We start from the raw sequence: 18,133 nt of genomic DNA, 5'->3' as shown, positions 1-18,133 counted from the left end.
TACACCATCAAAATAACCATATTCTTCATCTTTCAGATATCAAGTCAAACGTGCTATTGACTTTGCGGCTGCAGAATAATCCCATAATCTGTGGGATGAAAAATGCCATTCCATTATTATTGTTCTCTCTCTAATAAATGAGTAATTGTGATTCTTCTTCATTTACACTTTCTAGGGGAAAGAAGTGAAGGAAGAAAATTGAATTTACTACTTTCAGATCAGCTGACTGCTGACTATGGGGGGCAGAGAATTAGACTGTCAGACTAAACCAAATAGACACATCGCCCCCTCCACTGTAAAGTTTCCTCTGGAGTGATATGGGACAACTAAAATAAGAGAATTTTAAAAAAGCTAAAGCTAATGACCCCTTTTTTCCTTTATTTTCCCCACTCTAGTTGGGTAGGGATCTATCTCATGATGGTAAAAGGTGCTTTTGCTAGCCATCAATTCAAGCAGATTTCTTGATGCAAGGGATATAAATGTTTCTGGTGGAAAGAAAGTATGGAATAAAGAGACTTGTTAATTAATTACTTATTTCATTCCTGGCCCTGAAGGCTTCTAAGTACGTGCTTATTCACAAATATTGTTCCTTTGACTTAGACAAGCCTATCGCAGAAGGGGAATGAAGCACAAAACTTTAGCGTTCAAAAGATTAGGGCTTTAAGTTATGTTATCATTTGATGGGATGCTGTAAAGAGCTTAAGGTTGTTCATAATAGTACAGTCATACAGGTGGGTTTTGTTAACAGAAAAAAGCACAGCAACATCCTTTGGAAACCAGAGAAATGGCATTAATATACATGAGACGATTGCATCATTATCTCATCTGAGATGTTTATGTGTGGTTTTAATTTTACAGCAGAAGTTTATTCAGCTGTAGGAGGAGGACAGGCTAAAGATGGTTCACCAACCCCTCAGCTCAGTGACTGGCAGTTGACAAACCCCTCTCAGCTTCCTGAGTTGAAAAAGCTTAATGGCATCGTGAAGGCTGAACAGGTCAACAAGCATTTATTGTTACGAAGAAAGCGGTCTATTCTGTTTCCCAGTGGAGTTAAGATCTGCCCTGAAGAATCTATTGAGCAGGCTATTGCCAACCATCTGAAATATTTCAGGCTCAGAGGTAAGTGATTATATGTCTCTCATGTAATTGATAAAGAACATCTATTTAAAAAAATTAATAGATGAAACGTCAAACACAATAAATACCAGGAAATACATTGTTACCCGAGAAACTTAGTTTTTTGTGATGATTTGTTCTGAGCTAAAAAACCGCCTTCTGGTTACACTGATAAGTCACAATAACTTTCAGTCCCTGCAACCGCAATTACTGTTTAATATTTACTCATCATTTCTCAAAGAACCATTTGAATTCTAAGAAATATAGGTGTGATGTACAGACTAGCTAAATGACAGAGCTTGTTGTTTTTATTTAGTATTCTACAAACACTAGTAGAATTCACTGAGGGATCTTTCAGAAAAGAGTCAAGTCTGAGACATTGGTGTCTCAGCCATTTGACTTTAAACTATGGCTGGCTACGCAAAGAAGAAGGAAAGGTGTTTGAAGACACGTTTAATGAGACTTTTTTGAGTGTCTATAGAAGAAACCCCCACCAGTAACTAATTCATTCACTTAGAGTGGTGAAAAGCAATTAGAATCAGGAGTTGGTGAGTGTCTATGTGTTTGGAGAACGAAGTGGAATTATATGGGATCAGAGCCTCATTTAATATGAATTGTGCCCAGGTTGTGAGGGATGTTGACAGTGATGATCACTCAGAGTTTGGGAGGCTTTGTAAGTTTCTTGTTTCTCTCCACCCAATAACGCTCAACTCTTCTTTGTTGAGCTCAAAATGAATCCATACCATTTACTTTAACTGCAGTGACCTGTTAGTTATCTGATAGCAGTATGTGAGGGCAATATCAAGTAAGCAAAAGTGTGAATGAGCAAAACTGAGAGGAAAATCTGTAAATTAGGTTGTAAAAGCTTATTTAGAACTTAACAGTCCTAGGTTGAACCAAGAATCTATCTAGTCCATCTGCTTCCTTACTGGACTTACAGGTTCCGTGATCCACAAGGATTTCTTGAGCAGAGATGCTATGACCACCCTTAGCAGTTTTAACTTAAAACTTTTTAAAAGATCTCTGCAAGTAGCAGAGGTGACTTTAATCAGCAGTGAAACAAGCAAGGTGTGGTTCAAGCAATTTGTTCATCCTTTTAGTAGTGATGTTCTGACCCACCAGTATTTGGTGATGTCTAGTTAATTGCGTCTTGAGTAAACGCACCTAAGGCAAGTGAGAGTTGATGATGCTGTTACTTTCATTCACAGTAAAGATGTTCCTTGAGTGTTATTGAGTTATACCAGCTTTTATTTGAAACCATGTTTTTCCTAGCTTGCTGAACCAGTGCAGTGATAAAATAGTGAAATGTGACTTTCTTGTCTCTGCAGTGTCAACAAAACAGTTCTAGAAAAGCATGTGGTCACTGTTTAGCACTCAGAGACTACTATCAGTGATTAGAAAAATAATTGACCCTACAAGGGAATAAGTATGCAGGTACACAGAATGTGTTGTTTTTTCAATCTCAGTCTACATTTTTAGAATTTTCTTTTTATTCTTTATCTGTTGAAATAAGGAATTACTTTAATATTCCATGCTTTCAATACTATCTATTCTTTCCTTAAGTTTACTTTACTATCAGCAGTAAGCAGTGCCACTACCATGGAAGGAAGCACTACTGCTTTGATATCAATAAATAATAAATCATAAAAAATATCAAGGGGTCTATTTTTTAGAATAGGGAGATGGAAATGAGTAGTAGATCCTTACAGATCAGGTAATGCAGGCCTACAGGTTGGATCTTATGTAGCATTTTTAAGCGTCCTTTTTAGTGGTAGTAATGTTATGGTTACTGCTGGAAGAGTGATGTAATTCTAGTGGTGGTTCATAGCTAGAATGTTGTGATGAACACATTTTGTGGAAATCAAATAGTGAGATTTCAGATAGTGAGTGTGCTGTATGTGGTAATGTGGATTATGAGTAGTTACGATAGTTATGTTTTTTACTGCTGAAAGGGAGATGATAGCCCAAGCGCCTGTTAAATAAAAAATGGAAAATAGCCATACCCACTCAGACCTTTCACCTTACGTAGACAATTCAGTGAATCTATCCATTTCCTTTGGTGGAAATTGCTGGTAAATGCCTACTATGCATATCATGCATAGCTTGTATTCAGCCAATATGTTTTTGAAGTTTATTTGTAGAAGGCCTTGTTCTGTCTCCCTCTACATTTGATTTTTTAGATGTTGGCACATGTTTCTAAAAAGCTTGATTTTTACCATGAAAGATGTTCCTTTGTAGTTATTGAAATGTTACTGATCAGAATAGTTTATGTCCTAGAGTTTAACATGTTAATGTTCAAAGAAAAAAAATCTTTCATGGGGATTAGATAATTCACATTCAGCTATTTTAATTTAAAATCCTGGTTTGTTGAGCATAACGTTTAAGGTTTGCTTAGGTTGTAGGTCATACAGAGCAGCATTTCAGCAACAGAAATTTTGATTAGAAAACAGAAATAAAGTGATTTCTCTGCATGTGTGTATGCTTATTTATTTAGTGAATGCTAATGAAGTCTTTGCAGGAAAGATCTTTTAAGAGGTGTCTGTCAGTCTCCCTGTCACTGGGTTCTTACCAAAACCCACCACAATTAAGACATTCAGTTGTGCAGAAAATGCTAGAGAGGAGGAGTTGACCTCATGCTGCTTCAAAATAGGCTATTCAGCCTGATTCAGTGCTCCTAGCCACTGTACACGATTCAACTCTTAAGAAGCACTAATGGGATTTACCTAGGATTAAGCTCCAGCACTGCCCACTTACAGAAATGGCCAGAAAGCCACACTACCCCCTACTAGGTGCCTAGTGCTGTCATGTGGTGTCCCTTCTGTTAACCTCAGAAATCCCTGAGCATGGACTGAGTGTAATAGGCTAATTGTTTCTCATTGGAGAGATAAATGCATCCTGGATGGTAAGGCTGGAGCCACAGAGATGATATATCCTACCCATGTGCATGAGTGGTAGCTGTGCATGAGAATTTCAGAGACAGAGAGAAAGAGACATCACGTCATCACAGATCTTAGCTGGAGGTTTTGAAAACAATTACAAAGTCTTTAGGAAAGAAAGCTTCAAATAAACTTTTTCTCACCCTTTCCTGCAGTACTGAAAAGAGCTTGTTCCTGCCTATGTGGCATTTTTTTTTGCTCAAAGCGCAATTTATCTTAAGCTTTTCAGGATATTCCCTATTATTTGTATGTATTACTTGAGCGAAAACACTGCATTTGAAGCAGATAAGGTCCCAGGCGCTGGGCGTTTTGGCTCCTGGAGTAGATTTGCTGGGATTCACATGGTCTCGCTACACGTCTGGCTTTCTGAGGCAGCCTTTGAAACCTGTTATGGCCTTTAAAAGTCAAGACGTCGCCTACTTTAAATGCCTATGACACTTTGCTCAAGTGGAAATTTGCACAAGGGTATGGGGACAAATGTGCTGTTGATCTTTCAGTTTTTCCTGCCTCCTCTCTCACCTTGAAGACTATTATTTCAATGATGAGTTACATGACTTAATTTCTGAGACATTCAAGTTCGAGTACATGCAAAATGTAGCATGTGCACACAGAATATACTTTGGAGAAAAACTGCAGAACAAGCCATCTGGTTTGCATTCTTGGTTTGAATTCTGGTTTATTGTGTCAGTTACTCATCTTCTGCATACCTACTCACTTTCCTGTAGGCAGCTTTGTAGGACGGAGCCTCTCTTTTACACCTTCTTTTTTTAACATTTGAATTCTTCAGAGAAAACTTGTGAAGCAGCCAAGAGATCAGTCAGCACTACAATACAAGTTATTTGTTACTGCAGCCATGGGATGAAGGAAGTAATTTTCTGGGGAAGCTTACCCTCCCAACCCATGTGTAGCTTCAAGGTTCTTAGCTCGCTGCCTTAAAAGATTGATCTCGATTTTATGATGCTTTTAATCAGTATTGTTTGCTAGGGATTAGAGGCCTCGTCACAAATCCTGTCTCCTCCAGGGACTGGTGTTACTAATGCTGTCCCATATATCTGTGCCTGTGGCTACCCCTGTAGTGAAAGTTTGGCATGAGATCTAGCCACGAAGACAGGCTTTCCTGAGGTTCAGGTGGCAGGTGGCAGCACTGCTGGGTCTGCTCAGCCCTTCCTTCCTGGTCCCAGCAGGGCTGGGTGCTCATTGTTTTTTGAACGGTTTTGCAGCTGGTCTTAGAAACCTGATTCCTCATCACACAAGTTCTGTACAGCAGATTTATTTTGTTTAGTAGCTGGAGTCTGTTCACACAGCACATTGCATCAAGCAAGCATCTTCAGTCATAACTCTAAAATGTTGGGGTCCTGTCAATTTATTGTAAGCTCTGATGCTGCATTTGTTTCCCATTCTTTTTCTACTTTAAAAATTTTATATTTAAAATTCAAAGCTATATTGCTAGTCAAGAAACTTACTGGTAAATCTGCTTGGTTCCCCCCCCACCCCCGACTCTCATTTTCTTTTAGTTTCAAGGAGCTGCTATTTTAAATACAAGTCAAAAGTTGCTTCATGTATTGTCAAGATATGTAGATAGTATATATGGCACAGGAACTGGCAAGTTAATATAAGGTCAGAAAGAATTGTGAATTATTTTTATACAGTAAAGTATATTCACCTACTAAAGCTTCCAGTCAAGTCCTGTTTAACTTTGTTTATATTTTTATGACTCCAAGTTTTATCTACAGAATCTTAGAGTGCTTATAATCTAGTTATGAGAAACATGTTTTTCTTATATTGGAGTTCTCAAGAATTTGTTGTTAAGAAACTTTGAAAAGCCTCGCTGGCCAGCAGATAGTCTAAAACCTGCTAGAGGAGTGAGCTCCACCTTCAAGTTAAAAAAAGCTTAATCACATTTATTGTGGATTTGAACACCCTGTGAGGATGCTGTGTCTCTTCAGTTCTCTGGGTGGTCGTGTCAACGAAGGTGTGGTAAGCACTGTCTCTCTCTTTGACATTCCTGAAGAAGAGATGGGAGAGAGAATAATTTTTGTCTCTTTCTTTACAAGAGTGTGATTTGAACCACACTGAAGAAACCGTGCTATTCTTTTTTTCTGTGTTTGGAGTGGCAAATCTCATTTAACTACAAAGCAAGGAAAGGGTGTATGGAAAGAAAGACTGAAACTGTTCCTTTTCTTAGCCACATTATGAATTTGCTCTTGAGCATCATATAGTTCAAGTGCTTGGGGGTGATTCTTGGGTTGAGCCCTTACAGCCTGGATTTGTCATCCTGGAAAGCAATCCCTTACTATACAAACAGGACAGTTGGAATAAACAGGACAACGACGGGATGGACTGTGTGCCCATGAGGCTGTAAAGTGACTGTGTGGCAAGCAGGTCACCATGGCATAGGATGCAGTTTCCTGTGCAAGGCTGACAGAAGTGTTTACATGACAGTCATGATAGATGTTTGCCTGGGTTCTGTGTGTCAGAACTAACAAACTTTTAGACTACTTGTGAGGAAGAAAGGGGCTTTCTGCAGTGGAAATGGCTAAAGAGGACAGAATGTGACTCCTTATCTGCATCGCCTTTCCACGGAAAATATGACCCTGTTCTGACAGCTTACAGCTGATTAATGGGCTTGGAGCCCACAGATGGTGCAAAGCCTTTGGGATTGGAATTCAGTGGGGTGTCTAATTCCAAATGAAAGGACACACAACAAATCCTTAATCTATTGGGAGCTGATTGAGACAACTGTTCATACAGCAGCAGCTTGCATTCAGGCAAAATGCTGTCTCATCCATTTATTTTTAAAAAGACCTTAAACTTATTTGAGAGCATTATGGAAAATTGCCTTCAATTATTGCTGCCACTTATTACTTGCGACTGGAAAACTAGTCCTTTACCATTTGAAAACTGTAGGATTAGACAGTGCCGCTGCAATGTGTTTGCAACCTACTGCCAGAGCTTCAGCCCTCATTGACAGACTGCTGAAGATTTACCCCTGCCACAGGGAATAATCTCGTTGCAGGATTGTTGCTGAAAGCCTGGGGTAAAATATCCATTAGTCAGAATGCAGGGTAAAAATACCACTGAAAGAAATGAGTAAGCAGTATTTCTTCCCATAGGTGTCTAGGTCTGAAATTAGACTTTGATATTTTCCTGGATGCCTAGCTCTTATGAGTGGGATTGTAGAGAGGATACTACAGATGTCATTCTGCTTCAGGAAGCTTATTAGTACTCCAGCAGGACCCAGAAATCCCAGAGCAGGATTATGGCTTCATTGCCTGAGGTCTGTGCAGGGATCATATGGAAATGTCCCTGCCTTAAAACATTTGCTTCCTCAGCTGCTAAGGAAGCATGCATAACTTCAGGGAGAACATGGCAGGGTGCATAGATGCTTGTAAATTTGGCTATTTATTTCTAGTTAACAAAGATACATAAGGAAAACTGATTGGAAGAATCTCCAGTACTCATTACCTAATTACTGTGCCTTAAAGTTAGCTACCTGGAAGCTGGAGGGGTGCCAGATCAACAATATACTATTGAGAGTTAATAATTCAAAGTTTAAGGGCTGTGGAAATGAGACATCTGTGTATTGGTAGAGTTCCTCAACACAAAAATGATCTCAACTGCTAAACTGAAATTTGGGGTGGAGAAAAGAGAATTTTCTGCATGGTCCCATCCAGCATGCTTGAATAAGCTAAGCTTTAAGGGTGTTACTGCATGTGAAACAGTTCCTTAAGACTGTTACTTATGAACTCTTTAAAGAAAAATGTTTGTCTCTTGTTTGAATGAAGGGATGTTTCCGTGAGATCTATGTATTAAGTTTAAGACAAGTCTATTTAATCAATTCTGGAATTCAGAATTCTGGCTACCTGAAGTGTATTTTTAAGCTGATTGAAGAAAATGACTTTCTGAAAATAGATTCATGGTCAGTCTCCTGTAAGGTTTTGCTTATGATGCCAGGACTTTCCCTGAATGCAAAGCATTCCTCTGCTGAACTGTGTATATATAAGTAGAGAAATCCGATTAAGGCCAAAAAGCAGGTTTGTCTGCTACTACTCCAGGCTGGCATCTGCTGCAAGTGATTTTTAGAGTTGTTCTCCTTTTAACGTTGTTCTCTTCCAGGACACAAGGAAAATCCTGTAAATCTTCCTTTCTTCCAGTTATCCTGGGTCACGGGCTCTTGCTGGAGTGTTATGTGACCAACTGCTCTGATTGGCAAAGAGCACATGCAGGATAGGGAGGTTAAATCACGTGATGCAGTAGAAGATAATTTAACTCTTAATTTGCAGACTGTGTTCAATCAGAGATGTCTAGTTCATTCTCAGTGCATACATGCAGCAGGATTAGAGATTGATTTACTTTATAGCCTATTATGTTGTGTTATCATCCTATTTTTCAAATCATTAATGCAATTACAACTTCTGAAACTTATTTTAAATTCTGTATAAAGGTGAATCCAAAGGAATTGTAACTGAAGCCTCTAAAACTTTATACAGTTCAACTATAATTCTATGATATTAAGCTTCAGCTCTACTTTCTGCAAGGGCATTTGCCATACTATTTTGGTATTCTAAGTTTTCTAAAAATTTGACACGTTGAACAAGGACAGTTTCACTCAGTGAAAATACTGTTGTTCTTGATGGTTTTTAGGAGACAAGACTGTTCTTTCTTCCCATCTTATTTTTTTACTTTAATTAATTAATTAATTACTTCTTTTTAAAAAATCAAGGAGGCAAGTAGTGTGAGTGTGAAAGATCCACCAGATCTTCACTGTGACCTGGCTGAATGCTATGTCACCACCAAAGCCAGTCTATCACTCCAGATCCTCAGCTAGGTAGGGGACAAAAAATATAATGAAATTCTTGTGGATTGAGATAAGGACAAGGAGACATTAGTCACCAATAACTATCACAGGCAAAACCAGACTTGACTTGTGGAAAATTAATTTATTACCAATCAAATGAAAGTTGGATAATGAGAAAATAAAAACTAAATCTTAAAACAACTTACCCACTCCCCTCCCTTCTTCCCAGTCTTCACTTCTGAATTCTTTACCTCCTTCTCTCCAGTAGTGCAGGTGGACAGAGAATGGAGGTTGTGGTCAGTTCATCACACCTGCCTCTGCCACCCCTTCCTGTTCAGGGGGTGGACTCCTTATCATCTTCCCCTGCTCCAGTGTGGTGTCCCTCCCACAAGAGATAGTCCTCCAGCATGGGACCCCCATGGGGCCACAAGTCCTGCCAGCAAACTTGCTCCAATATGGGCTCCTATCTCCATGGGTCCACAGGTCCTGCTAGGAGCCTGCTCCAGGGTCCCAGCCTCCTTCAGGTGCATCCACCTGCTCTGGCATGGGATCCTCTGTGGGCTGTGTGGACACCTGCTCCACCATTAACCTCCATGGTCTACAGGAGGACAGCCTGCATCACCATGATCTTCACCACAAGCTGCAGGGGAATCTGCTTTTGCATGTGAAACACCTCCTCCCCTTCCTTCTCCACTGACCTTCATGTCTGTAGAGATGTTTGCCTCACATATTCTCACTTCACCCTTCTGACTGCTGCTGGCATTCCAAAAACTCCCCCCCTCCTTCTTAAATATGTTGTCACAGAGGTGCTACCACCACTGCTGATGGGATCAGCTTGACCAGCAGTGAGTCCCTCTCGGAGCTGGCTGGTACTAGCCCTGTTAGGCACAGAGGAAGCTTCTAGCAGCTTCCCTTGCCACACAAACCCAGTACACAGTCCCTTTGATGCCTTATATATTTACATGTAAGTGTGTAACCACTATATTCTGTGTATTAATATACTGAAAAGCATGCAACATTTAGCTAATACTATCATAGCCACGATGACACAGAAGCACTCCTGTTGTACTAATACTAGACCTTTCTTGTGCCTTCAGTATGTCAGGAAACAGTTTGGGAAGTCTTCAAGACATTCTGGGATAGGCTGCCGGAGCGTGAAGAGTATCACACCTGGATGAGCCTGTGTGAGGAAGGAACGATGAGTACCTTTGAAATAGGCACAAACTTCAGTCAGTCTGAGGAGCATCGGAGTCTGATTGTGAAGGTGGGTACAGCACTTGGTGTTTTCTCATGATCAAGGGCGTAATGTCCCACTGCAACCTGTGGTTTTGCATATGGCAGCTGATAACACATGGAGTGCTTAAAATGGACAGGCATGAGCCTCCCGGCTCTTGGATCTACAGTTCTGAGATCAGTTCCAAAAGCCAAAGTTGTACCTGATCGGGTGGAATGAAAAGCAATGATGATGAAGAGAATGTTGTCTTCAATAGATATGTTCCTAACAAGTTGTTGATATCTAGACCCCTTGTCTGAAAAGGCAGCATGACATGATGTAGGCTGTGGCACATTGCCCTCTGTGGCACAGAGCAGCCTTCCAGCTGTGAACTGCGCGTGGAGGTGCCTTCAGCTCAAATGACATGCCAAAGCAGGAAGTCCCGATCCATATTTCTGATGCTAAACTAAAGCAGCCTATCTCAAATGAAACACAAAAATATCATTTCAGGAGTTTGTGGATTTTAAAATTAAGTCGTTAGTACAAAATTAAGTGCTTAACTTTCTTTGCATCTAAGATACAGTGGACACCTTAATTTCTCTGGGTATAAGGTTGTCTTAATATGTATGACGGTTTATGGATCTTCTTTAAGATTCCAATGTCTTCTATTTTGCAAGCTAATAGAAGAGTAGTTTTATGAAGAGTAGTTTTAAATGTAAGGTCTCATAGAACTGTAATGTTCTACTAGTATGAATTTTTCCTTCCTGCATTTTTAAGGGCTCCTATGCTTGGAATGTGCTCTGGGGAATGGGAGTATGAAAACTATTGTGGATAATGGAGAGGGGTATTTTTTTTCCTGAGCCTGTATGTTAGTCTTCACAGGTGGATGTTTCTATGACATCTGTTGGTATTAATGTCCTTAGAATATTTTGTGAAAAAGATGAAGACAAATAAACTTTACATGATACTTTATGTGCACAGTGGGTGTGTCATTCCTCTGTGTAAGATTTTGGTAGTGAGATCATAGTGGGAGCTTATTAAAAGAAAGCAGGATGGTGTAACCAGCTTCCCAGTTCTACTGTACAGTTTTACATATGAACCTTTAGCAGTGGAGTCAAATAAGTGCCCTGTGTTTGATGATTTATTCATAGAATCATAGAATAACCAGGTTGGAAGAGACCCACCGGATCATCGAGTCCAACTGTTCCTATCAAACAATAAACCATGCCCCTTAGCACCTCGTTCACCCGTGCCTTAAACACCTCCAGGGAAGGTGACTCAACCACCTCCCTGGACAGCCTGTTCCAGATGGTTTATGTGTAATTTAGGTTCCCTTTCTCCTGTAAATGGATGTATTCCCTCCAGTATTGCAAATTATGGAGAAGAACTGTTCATCCTTCCATTTGCTTTCAGCGTAATTGATAAAAGGTAACGATTATTTAGCTGATTTGATGAGAGGCTAGTTTGTGTCAAGGGGGATTGAATGCTGTCACCACTGTCCTCCACATAAAATGTCATGAATCTATCAGGTAATTTTTTTTGAAATAAAAGCCTGAATTAAATTTAAATTAGATTCAAAGACTGACTTCTCCAATCAGCCAGCATCAGGAGGTGTGATGGTGTATTTTTGAATGCATACGTCAGAGTATAGATTTAATTGCAAACTCTAGTACTGACTCACCCTTTCTCATACCCGCTAATGCACAAAATGCTTGTCAGAGTGTGTAATTTCTTTAAAGCAGCTCTGAGAACATTGAGTCCAACCAGATGCAGTGGTTATGACTAAGCTTTTAATAACATCCATCCTCCTGCTAGTTGCTTGCCCCAGTCTGATGTGGTGGTAAGACCTTGGGCTCAGCCTGTGGATCTAAGTACACTTTCTAAAGCACTGTCCTACCCTCTTTTTCTTTCCGCTTTGATCAGCTAAGCTGACCTAACTTCCACAATTAAGCCCTTCCCTTACTTTTAAGGTATTTTTTCTTTCATTACAGCATGTTCATTTATTTGTTCACGGCCAATTGTTGCCATATATTTTTTTTTCTTTCCTTAAGTTTGATCTATAAACTGCTGAGTACTTCTCACCAAAGAGCTGCCAGCATTTCACAGGGTGCACAGTACTCTGTAGTGTGCATGTGTGGTACATGTGAATAGTCCACACTCTCCATTGCTTAGAAGGAAATTTAATTTCTGCCTGGCACTGTAGCATATGAGGTTGGCAGTAGTTCTTTGTCTGTACATTATATGCCTTATTAAATATGACTCGTTTCTAACCTTCCTTTGCTCTCCAGTGACTGTGAATAATCTGTGGTTAATTTCAAACATTTAGTTTAGAGACTGCAGCTGATCAAAGTATTTCTGATTTTCTTTTGGTATATATTGGCTATTACTGTCACAGCATTGATCTGCCACCTCTTTTATAAATGTGCTTGCTGAAATTTCTGGCAGCCTTATTCTAGAGTGTCTTTCTGTATGACTTTTTGGTAGATGGTAGCATGAAATTCAGTTTTTAGATGTGGTGCATGCTTTGAATTTTCCCCTTCTCTCTTAAAAGGAGCTCTGAAAATTAAGCAAAATAAATCCATGAGGTTTGCTCTCCATAAACAAAAATTCAGCAAACTGACTACTTTCTTGCTATTTTTGTTGTAGTGTGGAGTTTCAGTTTTCAGCAGTGTAATAAAATAAAGCTTTGTTAGCCTTCCTTCCTAGTTTTATGTCTTACCATTTCATCTAATTCCTGGTAATTACTGTCACACATCTACAGATGTTGTAATGTCTGCTCCAGCATGGCTTAGTTCACGTAAAGGAAAACTCTGATTGTCTTGCTTTTGACATGGTTTTCTTACTGGATATCATTAGGTGCTTAGACCAGCTCTGGTCCCAGCTCTCACACTTATTCCTTCAGGTAACATACATTCAGTCTCTAGTCTGTCAAAAAGACTTGACTAGTGTGGTGCAGTTGAAGGCATACATAACTCTTTTGCTATCAAGTGGCTTCTAGAGGTAGGGAGGGTGTGCTCCAGAAGGCAATGCTTTTGCTGCCGTATAATAAGCAAGCTATGTGTCTAATGTTGTCTAGGAGAATTAAGGCCTGCCTCTGTGTGACTGCCTACACACATGTGTATGTATAAACATATTATACAGTAATAAATAATATATATACAAAGTTTTCATCAGATTCTTAGAGCAAATCACCTGCCAGATTTTCCAAAGGAACAGGTGAACAGATTTATGCCAACCATAAAGAATTATTTTAAATATTCTGCTTCCCTCCCCCCAATTTCTTTTTGCTTTCTGTGAGTCTGTGATAAATGAAAGTACTTTACATAGGATGAATACTAGCCTAAGTAATTTATTTGGATATTAAGTAGGCTTACAAAGTTTGGGATTATGTCATCCCTCCATTTCTTTTCAAATCTTGGCAGAAATGGAAAAAGAGATGGTAATTCCAATCCCAAGAGAAGTTTTACTTGCAATCTATTTCTTCATAGAAACCTTCCTTCATATAAATTAACTCTACTTGTGTTCCTTACTGTGTAGCTGTAATTTAGGGGGTCATATAGCTCTGTAGGGTGTAGAATGTTCTCATTCATCTCATTCATGTGGTAGTTCTACACTATGGGACACATACGACTGGAATTCTGATATTGCTGAAACATGCCTCCACTCTGCCCTGAAACTGTGGTCATGTTCACACTTTTGCTAGATATTTTTTGAAAAATCCAAGAGAGGACAAACACAAGCAAAAGCAACTGTTGATTTCCCAGGAGGCTTGTCTATGTTGCTACAAGATTGAAGCACTTCTGCCAAAACAGACCAGTCTGTGCCATTTCTAGGAGCATTTACAGCTGGCATATGATATTCTTTGTAAGATGCCCACATAGCTGCTGGGCACATTTTTTTACTTTATAAATTACTGAAATAATGGAGCAGTTCTGGAGCAGATGGTCCAACTGTTTTAACACCTGCTTTCCTGAATTTTCTGTCTTTTAGAGAGTACTTTTTTTTCTTTTATGTGTTCTGGGGATCCTACAAAGAGAGCTTTTTTTGGTACAAAAAAATGGCTTTCCTGCCTATTTCTTTCTACAATTTTTCTTTAACTCTTTGCAGCTTGTCATGTGAAATGAAACCTGAAGTTTGAATTTTCATATGCAGCCAGTTATAGTAAACAAGGACAGTCAGTTGCCAGTGCTTCCCTTGTTTCTTCTATTAACTGCAGGGACCTCCTCACCAGGCACCCAGTCAGGAGGTGTTTTAGGTGTATGGTGAGCTCCCAAGCTGGACTACCAGTGCCAAGAGCTTCAGCTGAGACATACAAACTTCTGCTTCCTCTGTGACCTTCTAGGACTGAGCAAAGCTGCAGGGGACAAAGTTTGCATTTTTCTTTTCTATTTGTAATATTTCTAGACAACGGACTTATTTCAGGTTGAGAAACAAGTACTGTAATAGTAAAAAACCCTTTTTTTTTTGTGGATTAGCTGTCTACTGTGTCTCCTTAGCATCCTGTGAGTTCTCTTAAGATTCCTGTGCAGGTTTTGGACATTCATACAACTTCCATAGGGGCATCTGCCGCTGACAGTAATTAGGAACAAGAAATAAATCTCGGTGGACTAAAACCTCAAGTCATGTCTGTTTTTTTTCCTTTTCTTTTTTCCCTTTTAAAATCCTTTTAATTTCAACAACACAAAGCTCTGCTACTGTTTCAGCCAGAATCCAACTAGAAAAGATGTACCTCACCAACCACATGCTCTTCCAAACGTTATTTGTTGCAGAGATGTGGAAAATTCAGAAAACTTGTTGTTCTGTGGTGCCAAAATAAAATTTTGTGCACCTTGACGCTCACCAATCTGTAGCATTTACAGAACAATTAGTACAAGAAATTGCACGCGACATTTTTTTACAAACTGCAGAAGGTGCTGCACTGAATGTTTAAATATGAAGGAACAAAGATAAAAGAACTGAAGATGTGAAAAATGTGGAGTGTCAGTAAGAACAAAGATATTTTCAAGAGGTTTAAAAACATAAATATGAAGTCAAGCACATCCTTATATAATTTGTGGTTCTTTAAAATCAAAACCAAAACCTCAATGTGCAGAATACAGTGTAAAAACTCAGCTTCTGTTGAAAGATACTCATCTATACCTGCTGAGGGTTCCTGTGTAGTCCCATGTGTATAACAAGGCATTTCCATACAGTGTTGGGTAAATGAGACATGTCACAACAGGGATTAGGTCATGAATCCTTTCCAAATAAAGCAGGGCTGTGACTTTTGGTTGCTGGTGAGAGGCAGATTCATGCTGTGCACACCTTTTGGTGGGGCTGAGATCTAGGAGTTAAGCTGAGAATTAGCCACAGAACGGAGTTTGTAATACTTTACCAGAGAACAAAAAGGCAGGCAGTTTTCCCAGGAATCCCCAGACAGTGACAGGATGTGCTTGCCTACCAAAAGGCAACTTGAAAAACTCCTGGGCCAAGAAACAGAACCTACAGTTGTATTGACTAAGTAATACACTTGTTTAATATTGACTTTCAAGCCCATCAGCAGCTCTTTTCAATGTTTTTGGAACACAGACTAATTGCTCAGTGAGGGAGGCTAGGATGAAAGGAACTGACTGGAGGCAACCCTGCCTCAGGATGCTGTAATGGGTAGCATGGAAAACCACATTCTTTGCATGCTGAAATTTGCACCTAGCAATGTAAAATACATTATTTTTCCTGATTTCTGAGCTCTCTTCAAAGGTGAGACATAGCATGCCAATGACATGAGTCATTCATAGTCGCTTACTCCCAGCACTGTAGTTTCTGATCATGTCATGCTGTTCATAATTTTGTCTTATTAAGGTTCCTCTATGGCAGAAAGACCTCTTCTGCTGTTTCTGCTTTTCCTGTTCTGGGATCTTCTTTGCTCACCATTGTCTTTCTCTGTTTAATCAAATGCCCTAATTGCAGCTTCCAGTATATTTTTGATTGCTGACTTGGATACCATAACATTTTTTCTTTGCATAGAACATCTAGAATTTCTTCTGAATCTGGAAAAAGCCAGTTTCTCCTGTTCCTTCACTCCCTCTAGCCACCCCTTAAGGATGCAAAATAATAAAAAAATTTCTTCTGTTGCCCACCTTGGAGCCATTATATCAGATTGCCTTAACCCCTTTTCTTATTCCTATACTTACTATTCTTGTCTGTTGTGATTAATGGAAATGGTTGGACTCGATGATCCAGTGGGTCTCTTCCAACCTGGTGGTTCTATGATTCTATGATTCTCCTATTGATTTTGGTTCTATTTGCATTGCAAGTTTTAGACTCCTCTAACTCAAAGAGAAAAAAACCTCAAACCTTCACCACAAATCTATGCAAACAGCTTAATTAGCTCCAGATCTGAGCTCACAAATCCCTCTGTGTTAATTCTCTGTCTGGTCATTCCCCTCCAGTTTCCAACTATATCTTCCTTTTCGGTCTCTTTTGACACCTCACACAGCACAAAAACTATCATCCCAAGCTCATCTTTTTCCAGGCAGAGTTCAAATCCAATATTTCATCCTCATAATCCTTGTCTGATAAGCTTCTTTACTTTGCGAGCCTGTAGTTTTTCCTCGTTTTCTGTATTTTTCACTTCATTTCTAGATAGCACTGCTTAGCACGTGCTGGCGAACCACTTCTATGTTGAGAGTTCAACTCTGCTGTTGACTCCTGCTGGACAGACTGAATGATTAGCTTGTTTCTGACATCTTACTCTGGGTCTCCAGCTTTCATTTCAAGTTGAACATGGCTAAAGCTATTTCTGTTCCACTAAGTTTTCTCTGCTGTGTCTCCTCTTGCTCATTGTAGACTATATTTTTACCTCATTTGTCAGAGTTGTGCCTCAGAGCATTGCACTCCATTCTGGCCTTCCCAGTTTCACATCTGGACATCCATCTCCTTGGATTCCTCACAGTGTTTTGGCTTTGCCTCCATGAAAGCATAGTTCTGCCATGCACCACAATGGTGAATTAGTACAGGCAAAGAGAGAATAGCTTCTTGGTATGACTTTCCTGTTGGAAATGATGTGTACAGGTGAGTTAAATCAAACATGCTTGATGCAATCCTACACAGATGGGATTAAACTAATATGAGATTATTTAAGATCTCCTTGACATTTCCTCCACCTTTTTCTCCTGCCTGTAATTATCTCTGACATATTTCATCTTCCATGAATAATGATAATCTCTTAGGATCAGAAAAGAGTATCCTATATAACTGCTTTTCTGCAAGTGGATAAGTTGACAGGAGTCAATCAGTATTGTATGTCATTTGTGCTATAGTGGTAGCCTGTATTTAGTTTGATGGACTTCTATTAATTTGTGATAAATTTCCATTATATAAAACTAACTGTGGTCTGTTGAGAAAGCGAAGCAGTAGTGCAAATGACACAAAACTCAGCTCCCAGCTTTAGAACTAATTTTACACAAAGCATCTGCCACAGGTAACTTCACTGAGTAAAATCCACCCCCTTGGGCTTTGCTGTGGCTGCTGCTGCTATGTAAAACTATTTATAGATCAAATATTGAAAGAGTAAAGACATTAGTTAATCCATGCAGTTCCTTGTTTGGTAGGCATGTTTATAACTCCATCTTGTTAATGAAGGAACTGAGCCAGAGAGGTAAAGTGATTTGGCAAAGGCTATTCTATACTAAATGAGAAAGCAAGCCGGTATTAGAACTCTGGAGCTTTGGCATTTAATTAGGGAAAAAGATGCCTGTTTGCCTTGAAATTAAAATATGTCAGTTCTTGTCCCCATCCCAGGCTGGAATGCAAATTCAACATTTAAGAGAGAAGAAGAGAATCACACTACAAACTATTGCAGATGGTGCCAGCTTTGCAATAAGAGGATGCCACATTTTCACAAACTCAGTTGAAAAAAACTTCATTTAACATAATAAACCTAAGTCTTATATTTCAGTCTATAGGACTGATGCAAAATGTGTGAATCTGGTTTTTAGCGCTCTGTAGATTGTAAGAAACTGAAGACTGGGTATTCAGATTGTATTTTCCTTTTGAATTTACTGTGAACCCTAAGATTTTACCTGTGACTTA

The 18,133-nt window shown here is 39.4% G+C and overlaps 1 protein-coding gene across 1 annotated transcript in view; it reads left to right on the top strand.

Annotated features, from left to right (window-relative positions):
- Positions 1 to 18,133, top strand: part of IMPG2 (interphotoreceptor matrix proteoglycan 2) — a 57,769-nt gene that overhangs the window by 1,068 nt on the left and 38,568 nt on the right. Inside the window, exons 2-3 of the mRNA XM_069868364.1 lie at positions 859 to 1,119; positions 9,948 to 10,114. Of these exons, the coding sequence (XP_069724465.1) occupies positions 859 to 1,119; positions 9,948 to 10,114 (428 nt within the window). The remainder of the gene's footprint in view (positions 1 to 858; positions 1,120 to 9,947; positions 10,115 to 18,133) is intronic.

The sequence above is a fragment of the Phaenicophaeus curvirostris genome, chromosome 1, assembly GCF_032191515.1.
Source record: "Phaenicophaeus curvirostris isolate KB17595 chromosome 1, BPBGC_Pcur_1.0, whole genome shotgun sequence".
Classification (NCBI taxonomy): Eukaryota; Metazoa; Chordata; class Aves; order Cuculiformes; family Cuculidae; genus Phaenicophaeus; species Phaenicophaeus curvirostris.
The sequence above is the reverse complement of the archived record's forward strand: the minus strand, read 5'-3'. Positions and strand labels throughout refer to the sequence as shown.